The sequence below is a fragment of the Ascaphus truei genome, chromosome 16, assembly GCF_040206685.1.
Source record: "Ascaphus truei isolate aAscTru1 chromosome 16, aAscTru1.hap1, whole genome shotgun sequence".
NCBI lineage: Eukaryota > Metazoa > Chordata > Amphibia > Anura > Ascaphidae > Ascaphus > Ascaphus truei.
The window spans coordinates 5,672,218-5,694,776 of record NC_134498.1 but is presented as its reverse complement, the minus strand read 5'-3'; the positions used below and the strand labels follow the sequence as shown (position 1 = coordinate 5,694,776).

General features: G+C 50.7%; 1 protein-coding gene and 1 long non-coding RNA gene across 12 annotated transcripts in view; one reads left to right on the top strand and one right to left on the bottom strand.

Moving 5' to 3' along the window:
- The window catches only part of LOC142467259 (phosphoribosyl pyrophosphate synthase-associated protein 2-like), a 40,615-nt gene that overhangs the window by 14,636 nt on the left and 3,420 nt on the right, over positions 1 to 22,559 (top strand). For 5 of the 11 annotated variants that reach the window (XM_075572723.1, XM_075572725.1, XM_075572727.1 and 2 more), the window contains 3 exons: positions 2,195 to 2,250; positions 5,256 to 5,407; positions 7,674 to 7,921. In XM_075572723.1, coding sequence (XP_075428838.1) covers positions 2,195 to 2,250; positions 5,256 to 5,407; positions 7,674 to 7,894 — 429 coding nt within the window. In that variant the 3' untranslated portion in view covers positions 7,895 to 7,921. The other 6 variants (XM_075572732.1, XM_075572728.1, XM_075572729.1 and 3 more) reach the window with 6 other exon arrangements.
- Positions 115 to 21,561, bottom strand: LOC142467260 (uncharacterized). The gene is made up of 3 exons (XR_012788316.1): positions 20,421 to 21,561; positions 1,059 to 1,290; positions 115 to 300 (listed from the first exon to the last, which is right to left on the bottom strand). It is a non-coding gene; the product is annotated as an uncharacterized LOC142467260 (long non-coding RNA).

The window sequence follows — 22,559 nt, the reverse complement described above, 5'->3', positions numbered from 1 at the left end:
TTTGGTCCTTGTAGAGAGTGCCGCTTTAATAAGTTGTGTTTGGTCCTTGTAGAGAGGGCCGCTTTAATAAGCTGTGTTTGGTCCTTGTAGAGAGGGCCGCTTTAATAAGTTGTGTTTGGTCCTTGTTGAGAGGGCCGCTTTAATAAGTTGTGTTTGGTCCTTGTTGAGAGGGCCGCTTTAATAAGTTGTGTTTGGTCCTTGTAGAGAGGGCCGCTTTAATAAGTTGTGTTTGGTCCTTGTTGAGAGGGCCGCTTTAATAAGTTGTGTTTGGTCCTTGTAGAGAGGGCCGCTTTAAGTTGCCTGCAAAACGGAAACAGAAGTTGCGTTGTTCTTATAGTTATGGGGCAGAAGGAGGAAGGGAGGAACCCTGGACTGAGACATGTGACCTTTCCTTTTGTCCTCATGCATGACACTTTCTGAGCCTTTTAAACTGTTTAAGGCAGGATCGGGGGTGCTCAACTCAAATCCGCGAGCCCCACCCCAACAGGACAGGTTTTCAGGATATCCCTGCTTCAGCACAGGTGGCTCAGTCCCTGCTTCAGAACCGGTGGCTCAATCAAAGGCTCAGTCTTTGACTGAGCCACCTTTGCTGAAGCTGGGATACCCTGAAAACCTGGCCTGTTGGAGGGGGGGGGGGGGGCGGAGCTTGAGGATTGGAGTTGAGCAGCGCTGCTGTAAAGTATACTGCTTGATGTCCTGTGGCAGCGCTGGGAATCCCCGTGAGACAACACACGTCTCACAGAATAGTGTGTGACATGTCACAAGATGCGTATGCACGTGACGGGGACACGCTGCTGTGCAGGCCCTCCCGGCAGCCATCCAACATGACATTTCTCTCTGATAAAGTAACTGTGCAGTGTTGAATATTATGACTCCTTGTGTTATCTTGTCTACTTGCACATACATATCCCGTTGGTTCTTTCTAATGACTCCGGCTCTCATTTTTTCCGTGGTTCACAGGCTTTGTGAAACGTGTGGTGTTTGTGTGTACTTTCCAGGATGGGAATACACGAGATTGCACATTTAAGTCTAAACATGGTCTTCCTATAATCTCGTACCTTGCTCGGTGTCCTTGAGTTGTCAGACTCTCGGCACACACTCTGTTTCTGTACACTTGGTTATACACTGCTTGTCCGCATTCCTGGGTGGTTTTTCTCGCGCTGATAGGAAGTTGTTGAAACGCTTTTACGTTTGTTTTTCTTTGTTTCAGGATCACATTGGTAGAAACTTGCTTTCTGGAACTTGGATTGTATCTTAACCTTGACCAGTGTTGTTAGATTCTCCTGTAACCTGTAAAGCAGCGGGAAGTTACATTGCTGTTTTTCATGCAGGGTTTTTTTCTTTTATACACTCCAAATTTTCAGCATTGTCTCACAAACACCGGGATAAAACAGGTGGGCTAGGCCCGAGCTCAGATTACCTGTGTGTTGCTGCTGCTCTGGTTAGGAAAAGGTTAAACAACGAATTCACAAAGCACATGTCATTTTGCGGCTTTTCAAACAAGTGTTTTTGACTCGCTCCACTCTTTGCCACTGCCCCCTGTACTCCTGGCTGGGAGGTAACCTGACAGGTGACTGCCCCCCTGTACTCCTGGCTGTGAGGTAACCTGACAGGTGACACTGTCCCCCTGTACTCCTGGCTGGGAGGTAACCCGACAGGTGACACTGCCCCCCTGTACTCCTGGCTGGGAGGTAACCTGACAGGTGACACTGTCCCCCTGTACTCCTGGCTGGGAGGTAACCTGACAGGTGACACTGTCCCCCTGTACTCCTGGCTGGGAGGTAACCTGACAGGTGACTGCCCCCCTGTACTCCTGGCTGGGAGGTAACCCGACAGGTGACACTGCCCCCCTGTACTCCTGGCTGGGAGGTAACCTGACAGGTGACACTGTCCCCCTGTACTCCTGGCTGGGAGGTAACCTGACAGGTGACACTGTCCCCCTGTACTCCTGGCTGGGAGGTAACCTGACAGGTGACACTGTCCCCCTGTACTCCTGGCTGGGAGGTAACCTGACAGGTGACACTGTCCCCCTGTACTCCTAGCTGTGATATAACCTGACAGGTGACACTGTCCCCCTGTACTCCTGGCTGTGATATAACCTGACAGGTGACACTGTACTCCTGGCTGTGAAGATATATATTTATCAATATTATATATTATATATTATTATTATTATTTTCTTTGTTCACAACAGATTCACGATTACAGAAACGCAGTAATAGTGGCCAAATCACCATCATCAGCAAAGAGGTGAGCAGAAAAGTCCTCTTATTCTTACAAATACAAAAAGCAGTGTGAAATATTCTGGAACGCCTTAAACATGGCGGCGCCGAGAACAGACTTGGTTAGCTGAATAGCTCTTCACTGCACCATGGGATTTTCTGCAGGGCCCTCCCCTCCTCGCACACGTGTGTTCCGGGCACTGTAAATGTAGAATGATTGGCAGGGCCCTCCCCTCCTCGCACACGTGTGTTCCGGGCACTGTAAATGTAGAATGATTGGCAGGGCCCTCCCCTCCTCGCACACGTGTGTTCCGGGCACTGTAAATGTAGAATGATTGGCAGGGCCTTCCCCTCCTCGCACACGTGTGTTCCGGGCACTGTAAATGTAGAATGATTGGCAGGGCCCTCCCCTCCTCGCACACGTGTGTTCCGGGCACTGTAAATGTAGAATGATTGGCAGGGCCCTCCCCTCCTCGCACACGTGTGTTCCGGGCACTAAATGTAGAATGATTGGCAGGGCCCTCCCCTCCTCGCACACGTGTGTTCCGGGCACTGTAAATGTAGAATGATTGGCAGGGCCCTCCCCTCCTCGCACACGTGTGTTCCGGGCACTGTAAATGTAGAATGATTGGCAGGGCCCTCCCCTCCTCGCACACGTGTGTTCCGGGCACTGTAAATGTAGAATGATTGGCAGGGCCCTCCCCTCCTCGCACACGTGTGTTCCGGGCACTGTAAATGTAGAATGATTGGCAGGGCCCTCACCTCCTCGCACACGTGTGTTCCGGGCACTGTAAATGTAGAATGATTGGCAGGACCCTCCCCTCCTCGCACACGTGTGTTCCGGGCACTGTAAATGTAGAATGATTGGCAGGGCCCTCCCCTCCTCGCACACGTGTGTTACAGGCACTGTAAATGTAGAATGATTGGCAGGGCCCTCCCCTCCTCGCACACGTGTGTTACAGGCACTGTAAATGTAGAATGATTAGCAGGGCCCTCCCCTCCTCGCACACGTGTGTTCCGGGCACTGTAAATGTAGAATGATTGGCAGGGCCCTCCTCTCCTCGCACACGTGTGTTACAGGCACTGTAAATGTAGAATGATTGGCAGGGCCCTCCCCTCCTCGCACACGTGTGTTACAGGCACTGTAAATGTAGAATGATTGGCAGGGCCCTCCCCTCCTCGCACACGTGTGTTACAGGCACTGTAAATGTAGAATGATTGGCAGGGCCCTCCCCTCCTCGCACACGTGTGTTACAGGCACTGTAAATGTAGAATGATTGTCAGGGCCCTCCCCTCCTCGCACACGTGTGTTCCGGGCACTGTAAATGTAGAATGATTGGCAGGGCCCTCCTCTCCTCGCACACGTGTGTTCCGGGCACTGTAAATGTAGAATGATTGGCAGGGCCCTCCCCTCCTCGCACACGTGTGTTCTGGGCACTGTAAATGTAGAATGATTGGCAGGGCCCTCCCCTCCTCGCACACGTGTGTTCCGGGCACTGTAAATGTAGAATGATTGGCAGGGCCTTTGTGTATGTTTGTTAGACCCGTATGTGACTGACATCTAGTTAGGGCAGGGGTACTAAACTCCAGTCCTCAAGAATCCCCCAACAGGTCAGGTTTTCAGGATATGCCTGCTTCAGCACAACCGGCTCTGTTGGTCCCTGTTTCAGCGCAGGTGGCTGTCTTCAACTGAGCCACCTGTGCTGAAGCGGGGATATCCTGAAAACCTGCCTGGGGTGGGTAGGTGTATGAGGACTGGAGTTGAGAACCCCGGTGTTAGGTGTCTGCTGAAGCATTCGCGTAGTTACTGCAGCTACATGTTAAGGACACGCTCCTCTGACGAGATTACGCCACGTGTAATTCTGTGCGCTCCTGCAGTCCGGTCTGGGAAAGCCCGCATTTATTTCTCACTTCTTATAAACTCTGCACAGATAAATACCCTTTGTCAGACTAAGAAAGTTGGCCCTGAATGCATAAGCGTATTTCAACATAGGCTAATTACATTTTCATCTGCAGGTACAAATGCTCTTTTCTATAGCGGCCTTATGCAAACTGTTTGTAGTTTGTGTTAAAGTTTAATTACATGGTGTTTAAGTGAGTAAAACGCCTTTGCATCAGCAAGCACAGTATTAACTCTAAGCTCCTCCGCACACCTTACACGTGACAGCAAAGGTGTCTATATAACAGTCTGTAACAATGGGGGCCAACTCCAGGCCTCAAGGGCCACAAACAGGTCAGGTTAGCAGGATAACCATGCTTCAGAAAAGGTGGCTCAATGGAAGACTGCACCACCTGTGCTGAAACAGGGATATCGTGAAAACCTGGCCTGTTGCCCACCCCTGGTCTAAATTGTAATGGCTCAGTCGTAGAGCCTGCTTCAGCACCGGTGACTCAGTCTTAGACTAAAAACCTGACCTGTTGATAGCCCTTGGAGACAGGCGTTGGCCACTCCTGTTACAGACTGTTAATATAAACCTCTTTGATGTCACGTGTAGGTGTACGGAGGAGCGGGGTGGGATGTCACGTGTAGGTGTACGGAGGAGCGGGTGGGATGTCACGTGTAGGTGTACGGAGGAGCGGGGTGGGATGTCACGTGTAGGTGTACGGAGGAGCGGGGTGGGATGTCACGTGTAGGTGTACGGAGGAGCGGGGTGGGATGTCACGTGTAGGTGTACGGAGGAGCGGGGAGGGACTGATTTGCTTGTACGTGATCCTCCGCTTTACATTTTGGATTTCCTTTCTGATTACTTCTTGATCTGATGGGTAATGGTCCCTCTGCCATTGGTTTATTCGCCACTTTACACTGTAAATGTAACACTGTGCAGACCCTCGCTTAAATAACACTTGGGGGATTTTTTTTCTTGTAAAAGGCACAAATAAGGATTAACCGCTTGGCTGCCAAAAGGCGCGGCTGTTCCTTTGAATTCCGTGCGCCCGGCGGCACATTGGGGACGGCCGGCTCCTGCGCGGGCTGACGAAGCCGGCCTTTAATACGTTTCTGTTTATTACACTTGGCGTGTCTCCCACCTCCAGGGCGCAGTCTTTTGCCGAACGGTTGCGGTTGGGAATCGCCGTGATCCACGGGGAAGCGCAGGACGCTGAATCTGATTTAGTGGACGGGCGGCATTCGCCTCCAGCTGTCAAAAATATTGCCGCCGCAATACACCCGTCGTTGGAGATACCCAGTAAGTGTCTACACCGGAAATAAAGGCGGGTCAAAGATAATGGGACCATTACATGGGCAAACCCACCCGCTGCCGCTGCCAAACATAATGCGTGTAGGAGAGCTGTGTGATAACAAGATGTGATGGCATCGAGTATCCTTAACACCCTGCAGACCTCGGGTCCCAACCTGGCAGTCTGCAGGTGGGAGGAGATAGGTTTGAGGGTGCGTTCAGAGCAAGCTTGATGAGGGGACACTGTACCCTGGAATTAATGAACCGAAACGATCATGCCAGGAAGTGATTTGGGATTATTCTGCGCGGGTTTTTAGATCCCCCGCTCATGTCAAGGGTTTAGTCGTAGCTGGGGTGTAGACTTACTGCAAAGCACAAGTCCCCCAAATGCTGCATCAGTAGTAAGATTGTCCTTGCAGGTTCCCGGGAGCCTGTATATGTAGAGAATGGCGAGCAGTGATTTCACCCTCCCCTGTGGGCATTTCATCATAATACTCAAGAGGCTTCCCCACTGCCAGAGGGGCCATTAACACACATTACAGCTGCTACCTCCCATAACATCCATCATATGGCCTGACACAAGCCTTTCACTCACTAATATCTGTCAAGTGACTTAACGGCAGGCTACAGCCATGTGAGCCCGCTGTTACAATGAGTGTATATACAACATGAAATGCATAGCTGTGGGAGGTCGAGTGTAAGTCACCCACTCTCCGTGACCTGGCCTTGTGGACGTGCAGATCTGCTACCATGCACTGGCCGCAGGCCTGGCCATCTGCTGTCCAGTTTGTGTGCACTGCTCCTCCCTCCCATTTCCCCCCCTGTAATGTCGGCAACCTGCCGTTGGTTTGTCACACAAGCAGCTGGACCCTGCCTGAAGGGCCCCTCTGAGAGCAGTGGTGGAAACATTGCTACATTTCCGGCAGGCTCAGATCATTTCTGCAAGTGACGGCTCTCTGACGCTTTGCTGACTGAATCATGTGGCCGTGTTGAGACACAACCAGACTAAGAACAGAACTTCAAATAACTTCCTCCCCAGCGCACTCAGGAAGTGGCATTTGAGCTCAGTGGAGACTATTTGTGCATTATACGCCGGGCAGTGGAAACAGCTTTGATTTAGCCAGTAATGAAGTGAAAATCCCAGACCACTGAAAATCATAAAACAGGTGTGTGTGTGTGTGTGTGTGTGTGTGTGTGTGTGTGTGTACGTACACGTTGCCAATGTATTTGTGTTTCTTTACATTTTCACGTTGCCCGCGTCATTATGCTAATTTGTGATGTCACTGAGACGCTCGGTTTCGTTGCTCACTGTATATACACTCCTGGATAACCTTGAGAGAAGTCCCGTCAGGGCAGAAACGTTGATCCGTATTTAACCATAAGACATTGCACTGATTCAGGTGTGCTGCTCCATCTGCCGAGTGTACTACACTGTGACCGTGTCACACGGTTTTTGATCCGGAAGGAATGCCGTACCACAAGGGGGCTCAACTCCAGTCCTTAAGCCACCCCCCCCCTCCACCCCCAACAGGTCAGGTTTTCAGGATATCCATGCTTCAGCACAGGTTGCTCAACAGTCCCTGCTTCAGCACAGGAGGCTCTGCCTTTGACTCAGCTACCCGTGCTGAAGCTGGGATATCCTGAAAACCTGACCTGTTGAGGGGCTTGAGGACTTTAAGTAGAGTGTGTAAATGTAAGGGATGTTAACGTCTGGCTTTTTAGTGCAAATGTCGACTGCTCATCACAGGCGGTGATAATAATTAGTGCATCACTGTAACAATATGAAAGTCAGAAGGATACGCGAATTGGGAAGTTTCTGTAACTTTTGCTCTTTGAACCTTCTATTTGGCGGAGTGTTACATTAGTGTTACATTTTTTTTCCCCCAGCCCCCCGTCTCCCCCCCCTAGCCCCTCCCCCCCCCTAGCCCCTCCCCCCCTTCCCCCCAGCCCCGCCCCCCTCCCCCCCCAGCCCCCCCCCCCCCTTTCTCATCCCATACCCCCTCCCTCACTACCTCCCCTCTTCCCCTCCCCCCCCTTCCCTCCCGGCGCATACCCACCCCCTCCCCCCCCCCTCTACGAAAGCTGCCCCACCTACACAGGCGTGGAGCACCCCTTTGCTCAACCACCCTGGACCTTCCCTGCTCAACAGGAGTCAAAGAGATAATAGTTTCCTCTCCGAAATGTACGGGATTATGTAAATGTCTAACTAGACTAACACTGCACACGCTATGTTTGTTTGATATACGGTTTATTGCATGAAATGTTTCTGTTGCAGAATATCTATGTGAAAAGCTTCTACACCTTCCCCACCCCCTACCCCACCCCCCCTTGCCCCCCCATACCTACTCCCCCCAACCCCCTCCCCCTTCCACTCCCCTCCTCTGCCTCCCCACCCCCCCCCCCAGCCCCACCACCCCCCCCCCCAGCACCCCCCCTCCCTCTTCCCAGCCCACTCCCCTCCCTTCCTCTCCCCAGCCCACCTCCCTATCCCTATAATTAACTTTCCCCCCCCCTCTCCTTCCCCGCCCAAGGCTCACCTCCCTGTCGAGAAACACTTGATTCTCACCACTCCAAGGAAGCCCAAGAGCAAGCTGCTTTAGCTCAATACTGTATATAACCAAACTGTCTAGATCTGTAAATATACTGTTCGCCTACTAAGAGGTATAATGTCTATGATGGAAAATAAGCAGGATAAATGCCCGAACTGTCCTCCCCCCCTCCTTTTTTTTTTCTCTTCTCATCCCTGACCTTCCCCCCCCAACCCCCTCTCCCCCCACGTCCCACTCCCCTTCACCCCCCCCCTCCTCCCATCCTTCCTCCATCCCTCCCCCCCTCCGCCCCCCTTCTTTTCTCCCCAAAGGAACACTCCCCGGAGGAGACACGCCCGAACCTCACCGCCCCAGGAGTGCCCAAGAGATCACAGGTTCATTCCCACCCTGTACACACCTAACCAATCTGGTAACGTACACATAATATTCACCTGATATGCAGCGTAGAGGTTGGATGCACACTATGCGGATTCTACCCATGAACTGACCCTTTTCCCGCCTACCCCTGAACCCTCCCCCCCCACCCATTCACTCCCCTCCCCTACCGCCCACCCTCAGTATGGGGCCACCCAGCGCTTACCCCCTCCCCCCCCCTCCTCCAATCCTCCACAAAGCACACGCAGGAAAATAGTCCAACCACCTGGGACACACATGAGTCAGATGAGTCGGCGGTAACTCCCAATAGCTAAGGGTCTCTCCTCGGCCCACCTTCACTGGAGACTGTCGTCGGACCCGCCCCCTAGGGTCTTATACCACCCTAACCGGCCTGTAAGTCAGACCGGTTTCAAACTTTCCAGACCCCAATAGGGTCTACCTTCCTTCCTTCTTACCCCCGCTGACCCTATCCCAGCGGATCCTCTCCCACCCTACCTCCCGCCCCATTTGGCTGTTCAGCTATCATTGCAACTCAGAGTTTACGCACAGCAAACGCTAATACCAACTAGAATGTCCCACCAAAAAGATCTAAGGTTTGTTTCCCTAAACGTCAAGGGCCTCCACAATAACAAAAAAAGACGCCTGGCCCTACAGGAAATTAAGAGGTTGGGGGGCGATGTTGTTTTCCTCCAGGAGACACACTTCACGTCTCAGGAACCGCCCAAAACATTCCAGCATGCGTATCCGTTGAGCTACTTCTCTTCATACAGTAGTAAACGCAGAGGGGTTGCCATTCTGATTCGTCAGGGTACCCCATTTAATCTAACTAAAATCCAGGCAGATCCAGAGGGAAGATTTATTGTGGTCTACGGTTCTCTCTCAGGCTCGGCAATCGCCCTTATTAACCTATATGCCCCAAACGAGAACCAGACAGATTTCTTAAAAACAGTTCTGGATGAAATTGACCCCCAATACTTATCTTCGCTACTAATTGCAGGCGATCTAAACATGGCTCTCAACCCCAAAGAAGATAAATCGAGCCTCCCAGGGCGACAACACTCCACCCAGTCACAAACACTGGGGAAAAAATTTAAGGACATTATGGGGGACTTCTCACTTTTGGACATATGGAGAACACAGCATCAGGGGCAAAGGGATTATACCTTTTACTCGGCCCCTCACCAGACATATTCCCGTATAGACTATTTCCTTGCTACCAAGAACATCCTAGAAGCCGCCTTAGACACCGATATTGGCCCAATTACGTGGTCAGATCACGCTCCTATCACCATGACCCTGTCCATTCCATTCGTGAAAACAACCTCATATTGCTGGAGACTTAACGACTCCTTACTGAATCACTCGGAGACAGTACGGGAGCTCAAAAAATCCCTTAAGGAATATTTCCGGATAAATATAGGCACTGTCGCCTCTCCAGCAAACCTGTGGGAAGCCCATAAGGCGACAATCAGAGGACATTTCATCTCGATTGCCTCCCATCGGAAAAAACTAAACTCAAACAAACCAAAGAGCTAACAGACAAAATAATCAGCCTAGAACAACAACACAAAAATAACCCCTCCCGGAAAATTTATAAACAGTTGACTTCCGCCAGAAGCGACTTAAGAATAATTCAAATGGACAATGTTGAGAAAGCTCTTAAATGGACGGGTCAGAGGTATTATGATAAAGGGAACAAGGCCGACAGACTTCTTGCTAGCAAGCTGAGAGGCATACAAAAAAGATCTCAAATAACGGCGATCCGGAATAGTGCTGGTGAGCTTCTATATAACGAAAAAAAAATTGCAGAGGAATTTACTAAATTTTATTCTAAATTATACAACCTAAGGGCTCACTCTGCTAGCCCAGACCCGAAGGAGCTATCGGCTGCCATTGACTATCTAGCTGAATGCGACCTCCCCTCACTAACAGAGGAGGAAAACCTTCTCCTGAACGCCACAATAACGGCGGAAGAATTAGAAAGGGCCGTTAAGGCCTCCAAAATCTCTAAAGCACCGGGCCCTGATGGTTTCACGAATGCCTATTACAAGAAGTTCCTCCCCATCCTGTCCACCCACCTACTACAATTGTTCAACTCATTTTTAGAAGGATGTCCTATCCCATCCTCGATGTCGTCCGCCAATCTGGCTATAATTCTCAAAGAAGGGAAGGACCCCACACAATGCGGTAGCTATAGACCAATCTCACTGTTGAACAACGATCTAAAACTATACAGTAAAATACTGGCGAACAGACTTAATCCAATCCTCCCGAGACTAGTACACATGGACCAGGTCGGGTTTGTCCTGGGCCGCCAGGCCTCAGACAATACCCGTAAAATCATTAACTTAGTTGACCATGCCCACCTTACAGACTCACAAGCTATGTTACTAAGCTTAGACGCAGAGAAGGCTTTTGACAGAATTGACTGGCTGTTCCTAGACCAAACATTAAAAAAATTCGGATTCAGGGACTCCTTCCTTATGGGTGTCCAAGCGCTCTACCAAAATCCATCCGCCTCAGTTAAACTATCTGGCGGAGGACCGGCACAAATCCACATTAGAAATGGTACCCGACAGGGTTGCCCCCTCTCCCCTCTCCTTTTCGCTCTCACGATTGAACCTCTGGCGTCTAAAATAAAACAAAATCCGAACATCCAAGGTATCCCCATTGCCACTGAACAATACAAAATTTCCCTATTCGCTGACGACATTATCCTGACCTTGACCAAACCCCTAACTTCCCTCCCCAACCTCCAGATGGAACTGACGGAGTTTGGAAAGGTTTCAGGGTATAAAATAAACAGCGACAAATCAGAGGCCCTAAATCTTAGTCTCCCCGACCACGTAGTCAAACTTCTTAAACTAAATTTTAGCTACCGAGGGTGTCCCTCATGCATTAAATATCTGGGAATTAATGTATCTAGACACTATCGGGACCTATATAGGGATAATTACCCGAAACTATGGGACCAGATCAAAAAAGATCTAGATCGGTGGGAAGGTTATCAGATCTCATGGATCGGGAGGATGATCTCTACCAAAATGAATATACTCCCAAGAATGCTTTACCTATTCCAGACCCTCCCAATCCAGGTCCCGGCCGCCGATCTAAAATTTATACAGAATAGACTACTCCACTTCATTTGGCAGGGCAAGAGACCCAGAGTCGCCAGATCAGTCCTGATGACCACTAGATCCAGAGGAGGGTTGGGGGTACCTGATCTATATAAATACTATCTAGCCGCTCAGCTCAGGCGGGTAGTAATGTGGAACTCAGACCCGACCCGATGTTGCTGGGTGGGAATGGAAACTCGATGTGCCAAATTGCCTTCTCTGCAAGCCTGCCTCTGGAGCCTGAACAGAGGTGATGGTCATTTACACAACCTGAAACTACAGGCCTCACGTTTCACGTGGGACACCTGGTCCAGATGCAAACATAAATTTAACCTCTCCTCCACAAGCTCACAACTCACCCCCCTCGTTAATAACCCCAAATTCCCCCCAGGATGCGGATCTAAACTGTTCGCCTACTTCCACACACGGGGTATAGAGGCGATTGCCGACGTACTGAGCCTAGGGAAGCTCCTGAGCTACCAAGAAAAAAAATCACAGAATTGGACACCTTTAAATACCTACAAATTAGAAACTTTGTCAGAGCTACATGCCCTCATCCAGAATACCCCACTCTCACTACGTTTGAGCTCCTGTGTGAGGACAAGTCCTACCAGAAGGGACTTATCTCGGACATATACAACATCTTAATGCGCTCAACGTCCCCCACACAGCACGATTACATGCTCAGATGGTCAGCTGATCTAAACGTTAATATTGAAAGAGAGACTTGGGAGGAAATCTGGCAGGCAGCCTCAGAAACTTCCCTTTGCACCACAATCAAGGAAAACATTTATAAGATCATGTTTGGCTGGTATCTTACCCCAGCACGATTAAACCAGATCTACCCTCTGGCATCAGACCAATGTTGGAGAGGCTGTGGTAATAGAAGGGACATGGCCCACATCTGGTGGACCTGTCCAGAAATTGTGAAATACTGGGCCAAGGTCCAAATTCTGATAAAAGAGGTCACCGACCTAGAAGTTCCTATTGAACCACTGACCTTCCTGTTGGCCGCACCTATGTCGAATATTGTTCGACCCACCAGGAAATGAATATCCTTCATTCTCACTGCGGCGAGATGTTGTATTGCGGCCTCCTGGAGGAAAACAACCACTCCAGCGCTAAACACGATTAAGAAAAGAGTTGGGGAAGTGATAACCATGGAGCGACTCACTGCCCACATTAGACAAAAAACTCCGGCCTTTGAGTGTATCTGGGAATCCTGGTTCCAATTTACCAGAGCGCACCAACCAACCCAGGTGGGTCTGAGGCCCACCCCCCCTCCATAAGGGAACACTCAAACGACTCTCATCAGCAAAACTTGAACAGCCAAGTGGGTCGACAAAACCCCTCCCCCCCCATTCCCCCCCTCCCCCCCCCTCCCTCACACCCCCTCACCACCCACACCACCCCCCCCTCTGCCTCCCCTCTAAGAAGGCACTCCCCTCTTTCTCTGACAACTTCGGTTGCCACTCTTTTACCCCCCCCCAAAAAAAAAAAGATGTTTTGGAAAATTGTTAGGCTTTGATATCTGTCGAGAATGTTGTATTAACTAACTGCCTAATAAAAACATTTAAAAAAAAAAAAAAAAATGTCGCTACGTTTAAGCTTCCCTACTGCACCGACACACTTTATTCGAGCAAATACCCAGTATGTACCTGGCAGATACCTGGAATGCACCGCTCCTCACCTCTGACAAGCCCCGTTGCGTTTGCCTTCCCAGCCTGGGTTCATGCCTGGCTGACGGGCGGCTGATCTGTTAAATGATAATGATTAGGATTTAATAGGCTGCAATGCTTCGCGTGTCTACCAGATGGCATAAATTCATGAATTGTAATGCAGTATATATATATATACTGTGCAGTATTGCAGCCAGCGGGAATAAAATGCTTCAATCCCTGCATGGAAAATACCTCAATGCACTCGGGCAGAAAACAGTCACAAACCTCAATACACCCGGGTATACCCGAATTCGTGGGACTAGCCGAGCTCGAATAAAGTGTGTCGCCAGTATACATCTATTATTGCTGTGTCCATTTTTTCATTATCATTCTTTGCAATGAATCGGTTCTTCAGAATATTGGATTGTTCCCTATAAACATGATCATCGCTACAGTTTCTCCTGATTCTGCGAAACTGTCCTGGGGGTATGTTTTTCAGCCATTTCTTATGGTGGCAGCTAGTGTTAAGCAGGTAATTATTGCAGTCAACTGTTTTGAAGAAAGTTTTAGTCTTCAGTCTATTATCTTCTATGTAAATTGTTAGATCTAAAAAGTCTACCGAATTATTCCCTATGCATGTTGTGAAAGCTAGGTTCCTCTCATTATTGTTAATGTAATTCAGAAAGTGATTTAAGGTTTCATTGTTGCCTCTCCAGATAAAAAACACATCATCGATGTATCTCCGCCATAGCACAAGATCCGCACTGAATTCATGTTCCGACCAGATGGTATCGGTCTCCCAACTGTCCATGAACAAGTTGGCATAACTCGGTGCGAATTTTGTACCCATGGCTGTTCCGCACTTTTGTAAAAAATATGTTCCATCAAAATTAAAAAGGTTGTGTTTAAGAATAAAATTAATACTTTCTAAAATAAAGCGTCTTTGTTCTATGTGAACGGTGGCATCATTTATTAGCGTCCGTTCGATGGCTTTAATTCCATCATCATGTTTTATGGACGTGTATAATGAAGTCACATCGCAGGTGCACATTTTATAGCCTTCTTGCCAATCTATCTGTTCTAATATATTTAGAATTTGCGTGGTGTCTCTGAGATAGGACCGCATCTCCGCAACGTATGGCTGCAGAAATAGATCTATGTACTCCGACAGTCGAGACGTGAGCGAGCCTATCCCAGAGATAATGGGTCTACCTGGTGGTGCTTTAATGTCCTTGCGATTTTTTCTTTCAAGGTTAGATTGTTCTTAGTTATCTTAGTAGCACCAGAGGTTAGTCTATCAAAGTCCTCCTGGATTTTCTGATGGAAGACTTCTAAGTTATGGCCTTTCGCCCAGCTTGGATAGAATTTGGATTTATTTTTTAGGTTTGAATGCTTGAACTCATCCATCTCTATATTCGCGTTAGCATTATTGTTCACTACCTCCCTTGTTTGTGCATCTTTTGAAATAAAGAATTTTTTAAGGGTTAACTGACTAATGTATTTGTGCGCGTCTATATACAGATTGAAACTGTTCGCCTTGGCAACTGGTGCGAAGTTCAGCCCCTTTTTAATTAGGTTACATTTTTCTACATTTAATTCTTTTTTGCTCAGATTAAATATATTGTTCAAATCGCTGCTCTTTTTCTGTGTCCTTCTTCCTCCCCGCTTTCCTCGTGGGGCCTTTTTTTGAGTTTTGTGTTTGGGGTTTCTTTTTCTTTCTGGTTTTCTGACACTAGGAAGCGATTCTGAGTAACTAGGGGTGGTGCTTTGAGTGATTGGGCCTGTTCTAAAAAATGCCCTGCGTGTGGTCGGGGTGATCTTTGCTCTCTCACATGACTCTGTTCTCTATCCTGTCTTTCTCTATATGTGGTCCTCTGTTCCCTATGGGGGGATTTGTGTTCTCTTCTTTGGCTATGTTCCCTATGATGTTTACGGGGTGACCGGTAGTGTCTCCTTTGACTCTCTTCTCTCTCATAACGTCTCTCTCTATATTCCCGATTTGACCCATGATATTTATAAGGTGATCTACGATCCCTATCCCTGCTACGTTCTCTCTCATACCTGTTATCTCTACGTTCTAATGGTGATCTAGCTCTGTAGTTGTATGCGGGTGGCTTGGCTCTATGATGGCTTTCCTGATAATCTTTGGAATAGTACTTGTGTCTCTGCCAGTTTTCCTCCCGGTCTCTATTTTGTTTATTTGCCTCTTCCCTTTTGTGACTGACTGTGTCCTCGGTACTGTGAGTTTTTATTTCTTTATTCTCTCCAGGAGTTTCTAGATCACCAACTTCCCGCCCTCTTGGTGGTATGTGTCTAGCCTCTGTATTGAATGATACATTTTTAGTGTTATCAAATTTGGAATAGGTCCTATGTTTGGTACAAACTCCCGCAGAGAAGCCCATCCTGGGTCCGAGGCCACTGGATCACTCAAGGGAGGCCGCCACCCACAGTATTCCCCGAGAACCTGGACTCCTGTCACCCACCCGGTGGAGAGGATAACCCCACCAACCAGAAGGGAGGACCCCATCCAACAGCGGAGAGGTCCAAACACCGAGCCCTGTCGAGAGCTTCCACGGACGACCGAGTTTGCGGACTCAGGAGATGGACTGTTCATATGGCAGAACCCCTGCCACAGCTTGTCTCCGAGGGGACCACAATCCGTGGTTAGTCCCAGCATCTCTGGAGTGGACAAAAGTAAACGCCATGCTGGACTCGGGCTCTGGAAAAACCCTGATCCTAGAGGGCCTAATTCCAAGCAATAGACTATCTTATGACTCTCCTTGGAATATCGAGTGTATCCATGGGGATACAAAGAGATACCCGACGGCGAACGTTACACTGCGTATCCAGGATCAAGAGGCTAGCCTACTAGTGGGAGTTGCTCCCTGGCTACCTGCTCCTGTTCTACTTGGCCGAGACTGGCCCTTGTACCTCGAAACATTGTTGGCCCTTACTCCTACGGAGCCTACTTCTCTGGTAGCGGAGAAGCCCGGAGACTTGTTCCCTTTTTCCCCAGAAATTTTCCCCCGTAGACACCATGTCCCAAAGACACGTAAACAGAGACGTGCGGAAAAAGAGGACTGGTTAAGAAAGGCTGGGACTTTTGGTAACATTAGTCAGCCCAAAGGACTGCAGGTCATGGCCGGGGATGACCAGGTGGGGAACAGATAGATACGGGAGTGTTGCCAGACCTGGATCTTCCTGACTTCCGTCAGAGGCAGAGGGAGGACCCAGCTCTGGCTAGACAATATGAGAAGGTGGTACAGATCAACAACAAGATAATAGATGAACAAGGTGTAAAAGTGTTTCCACATTTTGAACTGTTGAATGACATACTATATCGTGTGAATAAGGTTACACAAACAGGGGAGGTCATTCGACAGATGCTAGTCCCTAAAGGGTTGATTAAAACAGTGTTTACCCTAGCCCATACTCTCCCATGGGGTGGTCATTTGGGCAGAGATAAGACCACGGACCGCATCTCGTCCCGGTTTTACTGGCCAGGCATACATGGTGACATCATGAAACTATGTGAGACATGTCCTGAATGCCAGTTAACTAGCCAAAAAGGACAGAAGCCGGCTCCTTTGGTTCCTCTGCCCTTGGTAGCCGTCCCATTCGAGAGAATTGGGGTAGATCTGGTCGGACCTTTAGAACCCTCTGCGAAGGGACATAAATTTATTGTTGATTATGCCACCAGGTATCCTGAGGCCTTCCCTCTGAGATCAGCCACTGCTAAACAGGTTGCTCACCGGCTGTTAGAACTGTTTTCTAGGGTAGGACTTCCCCAAGTAATGTTAACTGACCAGGGAACAAATTTCATGGCAAAGTTAATGCAGGATGTCCTGAAGTTATTGGAGGCAAAATCCGTCCGGACCTCGGTCTACCATCCTCAGACTGATGGATTGGTAGAGAGGTTTAACCGTACTTTAAAAACTATGCTTAGAAAGTTTGTGGACACTGAAAAGCGAGTTTGGGATGAACTTCTCCCTTTCCTGTTGTTTGCGGTACGAGAAGTTCCCCAATCATCCACAGGCTTCTCCCCATTTGAGCTCCTATATGGACGCCAACCTCGGGGTATTCTCGACCTACTGAAGAAATCCTGGGAGGAGGAGCCCTCCCCCTCCAAGAATACCCTTCAGTATGTCATAGACCTTAGAAACCACATAGACATGATAGGTCGGTTTGCGAAGGAAAACCTCAAATCTGCTCAAGAACGTCAAGAGAGGCAGTACAACCAAAATGCTCGCTTGATGGTCTTCCAACCTGGGGACCAAGTGATGCTACTACTACCGACATCAGAGAGTAAACTCCTTGCGAAGTGGCAGGGTCCTTTCCAAGTTCTCCGCCACACCGGGGAGGTGAACTATGAGATCTCTAAACCAGGGTCCAGGAAGGGTAAACAAATCTACCACGTGAACCTCCTGAAACCCTGGAAAACGATGAGATCGCTGTTCATTCACCCTCGGGAAGGAGAGACGGATTTGGGTCCAAAGCTTCCAAAGGGTAGTACGTACACTGACCATCAGGTTCCCATGGGAGAGCAGTTAACAACGGAACAAAGGTCAGACCTACTTGATGTATGTGACCAGTTCCCAGATGTTTTTTCTGAGCTGCCAGGGCAGACTGATTTAGTGTCCCATAGGATTGAGACAGAACCTGGCGTAAAAGTACGGTCCCGTCCCTATTGATTGCCAGAGGGCCGAAAAGACCTGGTAGAGAGGGAGATAATAGACATGTTGGAATTGGGCGTGAACGATTAGTCCCACAGCGAATGGTGTAGCTCTATCGTGTTGGTCCCTAAACCAGATGGGAAGGTGAGGTTTTGCGTGGATCTGCGAAAGGTAAATGCTGTATCCAGATTTGATGCATATCCAATGCCTAGGGTGGATGAATTGCTTGATTCGCTTGGTAAAGCAGAGTATATCTCCACGCTAGATCTCACGAAAGGATATTGGCAGATACCTCTAGCGGAAGAATCCAAATGCAAAACTGCCTTCGCCACCCCTCTCGGTTTATACCAATTCGTCACTATGCCATTTGGGTTACATGGGGCTCCAGCCACGTTCCAAAGGTTAATGGACAAGGTACTACGACCCCATAGGGCATATGCCGCGGCCTACTTGGATGACATTGTCATCTATAGCAGACACTGGCAGTCTCATATAAAAAGGTTAAGGGCAGTCCTAACGTCCTTAAGAGAAGCAGGGCTCACTGCAAATCCCAAAAAAATGTGCCCTGGGTAAATCCACTACAAAGTACTTGGGCTATGCCGTTGGGGGAGGGATAGTAAGGCCACTAGCTAGCAAGGTGGCCGCCATAAAGGAAGTCCCCACCCCACAGACAAAGACACAGGTCCGCTTCCTTTTGGGGTTAGCAGGGTATTACCGGCGGTTTATCCCCTTAATGACTGTAGCGGTTAATAACCGCTATGGTGATTAAGGGGTTAGGGGACATTACATTGGCTGTTTTTATTCTTGTGTATGTCTTGCAGCATCGGAGGGGGCATGGGCAGGATGAAGATGAGGATGAAGACGGCCTTCATCGTGGGTGCCTGTAAAAGGTAAGTGTAATATATATTGACTTTATTCATTGTAATTTATATGTATTTAAAATGGGCAAATGCAATATTATCCATATATGGATAATAGTAATTTTGCCCATTACTGTACTGTATGTGTTAGGGGGCGGCGGGATGTGTTGTATATTGCTATGTTTATTGGGGGCAATTGGCCCCAATAAACATGTTTTTGTGCCTTAACCCCTTCATTGCCTTAGCGGTTAGCCGCTAAGGTAATGGAGCTGCTTTAATGTATTTTTATTAATAGTGTGCGGGAGCAGGGGGTCCTCTGAGCTGAACCGCATTGATTTCTGCCTCAGAGACCCCCTGCTTCCCGAGTTACAGGCCCCGGTTTGGGGCATCGGAGGCCAGTGTCGCCGCCATCTTTATAGAGCCCACGTCGCATCTTGGATGCTATAAAGATGGCGGCGACGAGGAGCATGGGCGACGGACCAGGGTATGGCAGCATAAGTACATAGCACTGGCCCGCGCTCAACAAAGATTGCATTAAAAATACCCTCAAAACCCACAAAATACTTATAAAACCGCTAGACAGCACTGCATAACCGTATCAGGATGGCCCCGAAAAAGCCAGCGGGTCAAAAAAAGCAAAAGTTGGACGATGTCAGGGCATAATTTGGAGGCTCGGGCGCGAGGGAGCAAGCAGGAGAAATGGCGCCGGCTTCAAATCCAGACACCGACACGGAGCAAGAGGGGGATGAGGAAGGAATAAACAGTCAATCCCTTCTCCCAGTACGGCGCTGTGATTTTGAAAGACTCTATAATGATTTAAAATCGCTACTGCAGGCCGAAATTAAGGAGGTCAAGCGAGACGTGGTGAAGCTGGGGACCAGAACGGATGAGCTGGAGACTAAAATGGATCTCACCATCAGAGCAGGGAAAAAAATGGAGAAGAAGACAGGCGACTTGCAGAGAGAAATAGACAAATTAAGAGAGTGGCAGGAAGATGCAGAGTACCGTGACAGGCGGAATAACATCAGAATAAGGGGGGTCTCCGAGGAGGTAGGAGACTGTGAAGAGTATACTGCCCGCTGGCTGGAATCCCTGCTGCCGGACTGCAGCAAAGAGGCGCTAGCTATGGACCGCTGCCATAGGGCCCTCCGCTCCCGACCAATTCACAACGAACAGCCGCGGGACATTATTATCCGGCTGCATTTCTACACTACAAGGGAGACAGCCTTACGCCACACAAGGGCCCTGCCTTTCATCGAATTCGAAAACAATAAAATGCTCATTTTTCAAGATTTGTCCCCTGTAACCCTAATGAGACGCCGCAGCCTGCTGCCGGTTACTAAGGTTCTCCACGAGCAAAACGTGCGGTACCGATGGACCTTCCCGTTTGGGTTGCTGGTGGCGCGGAACGGGAAGTCCATCACGATGAAAGAACCTGCAGATGGGCCAGAGTTCCTAACTAAACTGGGCCTGAAGGGTGCCCCGGTAAGGGCAGCGGACGAGGCAGACACACTGGAGCCGGAATGGAGCGGGCTCACCAAAGTCCAAGGGGAGCAAGCGGTGAAGGACTATGACAGCCATAATAATGGCTCACACAAAGTTATAAGTTAGCCAGTTAAGTCCCACGAAAAATGCCTGCCTGTGCATTATGGAGTCTTCCCGTCTGGAAAGGCATAGCAGCGGTAATGCCCCGTGAATAGGGAACATTGGAAGCCCCCGGACGATTTTCGAACACCCCCCCTTCAATCCGCACAGTTCACGGCGGCTCCTGAAAAGAAAGAAACTCACCTTTGATTCCGGCCCTGGAAGGTGAAAGAAGATGGCGGGCAAAATGGCGCTCTTCAAGATCCAGCGTGAAGCACAGAACCAGGAAGAGGTAAAACGGCGGGAGGAGAGAGCGCGCTCCATCCTCCTCGAGGCAGCAGACGATCCAAAATGGCGGCCGCCGGAAACCAGAAGTCGTCATCTACCGGAGCCAAACAGAAAGATGCCATCTTGGTTGGGGCGGCTGACGTCATCAGCAGGCGCGCGCGCACCGACAGGCGTCATCAGGGAGAAGAAAGCCCCATGCAGAAGCCCAGCAAGGCGCCGGTCACAATGAAAATGGCAGAAGGAACGGAGGGGGGGTCTAGCAGGCCAGAGGGTCGGGATGGGTAGGGAAAGACAGCGGGCCGCCAGAAAAGAATGAGGCAGCTATGCCCAGTAGTTAGGGGGGGTCAGAGAGGAGAAGAGGGGAGGAAGAACAGCGTTAGAGGAGCCACGAAAGAAGGGGCAGAAAGATAAAAGGAGGGGGCCTGGAGAGGGACCGGGGGTAGGGGAGTTAGGAGCACCTAGGTTGGCAGAGAAGAGGGCAGAGAATAGGCACACTGGAAGCGTGCTATAGGGGCAGTTCAAGTCTTACAGAAGCTCAGGTTAGAGCTCATGCAGGCTAGTTAAGGTTACTAAGGTTATGGTTATGGGTTTAAGGGGTTAAAAGGGGTATAGAGAGAACGCGGGCCCGGGGCGGTGAGGGAGCTCCATGCCTCGGGGTTGGCATGTGCTGCGGATGGGGCCAGGGGAGGTAGGTCCCCCTGGATCCTGTTAAAGTCCTTTGGGGGTAAAAGGGGGTCGTGGTCTAGAGGCCGCAGGAGTCACCACCCCAAAGGCGCTGGACTTGGCTACAGGAGGGGGATGGATGTGCTGTGCAGTGGGAGGGGGGGGGGGCAGGCCAGCAGTGGGGAGCATGACTCAAAGCTGCAGGGGGAGAGAGGTTGGAAGCTGGGGGGGAAGAGGGGCCGTTTTAGCAGGGGAAGGGGTCATGGCAGCAGGGGGAGCGGGGACCGGAGCGGCAGTGTGCTGGTGGATGTGCTGCGAGCAGGCACCGGATTGAGGCTGGGGGCGGAGCTGGCCTGCCGGGCTGCTTCTCTTCCTCTCCGGCTGGGAGAGGAGCTGGGAGAGGGCTGGGAGTGAGGCTGGGGGGCGGGGCTGGCCTGCCTGGCAGCCTGCTTCCTTCTCCGGCTGGGAGAGGGCTGGGAGTGAGGCTGGGGGGCGGGGCTGGCCTGCCGGGCTGCTTCTCTTCCTCTCCGGCTGGGAGAGGAGCTGGGAGAGGGCTGGGAGTGAGGCTGGGGGGCGGGGCTGGCCTGCCGGGCTGCTTCTCTTCCTCTCCGGCTGGGAGAGGGCTGGGAGTGAGGCTGGGGGGCGGGGCTGGCCTGCCTGGCAGCCTGCTTCCTTCTCCGGCTGGGAGAGGGCTGGGAGTGAGGCTGGGGGGCGGAGCTGGCCTGCCAGGCAGCCTGCTTCCTTCTCCGGCTGGGAGTGAGGCTGGGGGGCGGGGCTGGCCTGCCTGGCAGCCTGCTTCCTTCTCCGGCTGGGAGAGGGCTGGGAGTGAGGCTGGGGGCGGGGCTGGCCTGCCGGGCAGCCTGCTTCCTTCTCCGGCTGGGAGAGGGCTGGGAGTGAGGCTGGGGGGCGGAGCTGGCCTGCCTGGCAGCCTGCTTCCTTCTCCGGCTGGGAGTGAGGCTAGGGGCGGGGCTGGCCTGCCGGGCAGCCTGCTTCCTTCTCCGGCTGGGAGTGAGGCTGGGGGGCAGGGCTGGCCTGCCTGGCAGCCTGCTTCCTTCTCCGGCTGGGAGAGGGCTGCGGCTGCTGCTGTGTTTCCTCTTCGGGCCACTGCCTCCGTGGGGCCGCCGGACGGGATGTCCTGCTATCGGGTGCAGGAGCCTGGATGCTGCTGGTCGGCCTCGTGCTGCTGGGATCCATGCTGCGGTCGCGCTCACAGGTACCTGCAGGGAGAAAGATAAAACAGGATTAGTGCCTTCTCCCTCGCGCTGCGGGTTTAAATAGCCCGCCCTCCTGCTCACCCCCCCCCACCCCGCTGCTGCGCGCGCAACTCCACGCTGCCTCGTGGTGAGGGGGAGGGGCGGAGAAAGCTAATCCCTGCAAACTCCGGATGCCCGG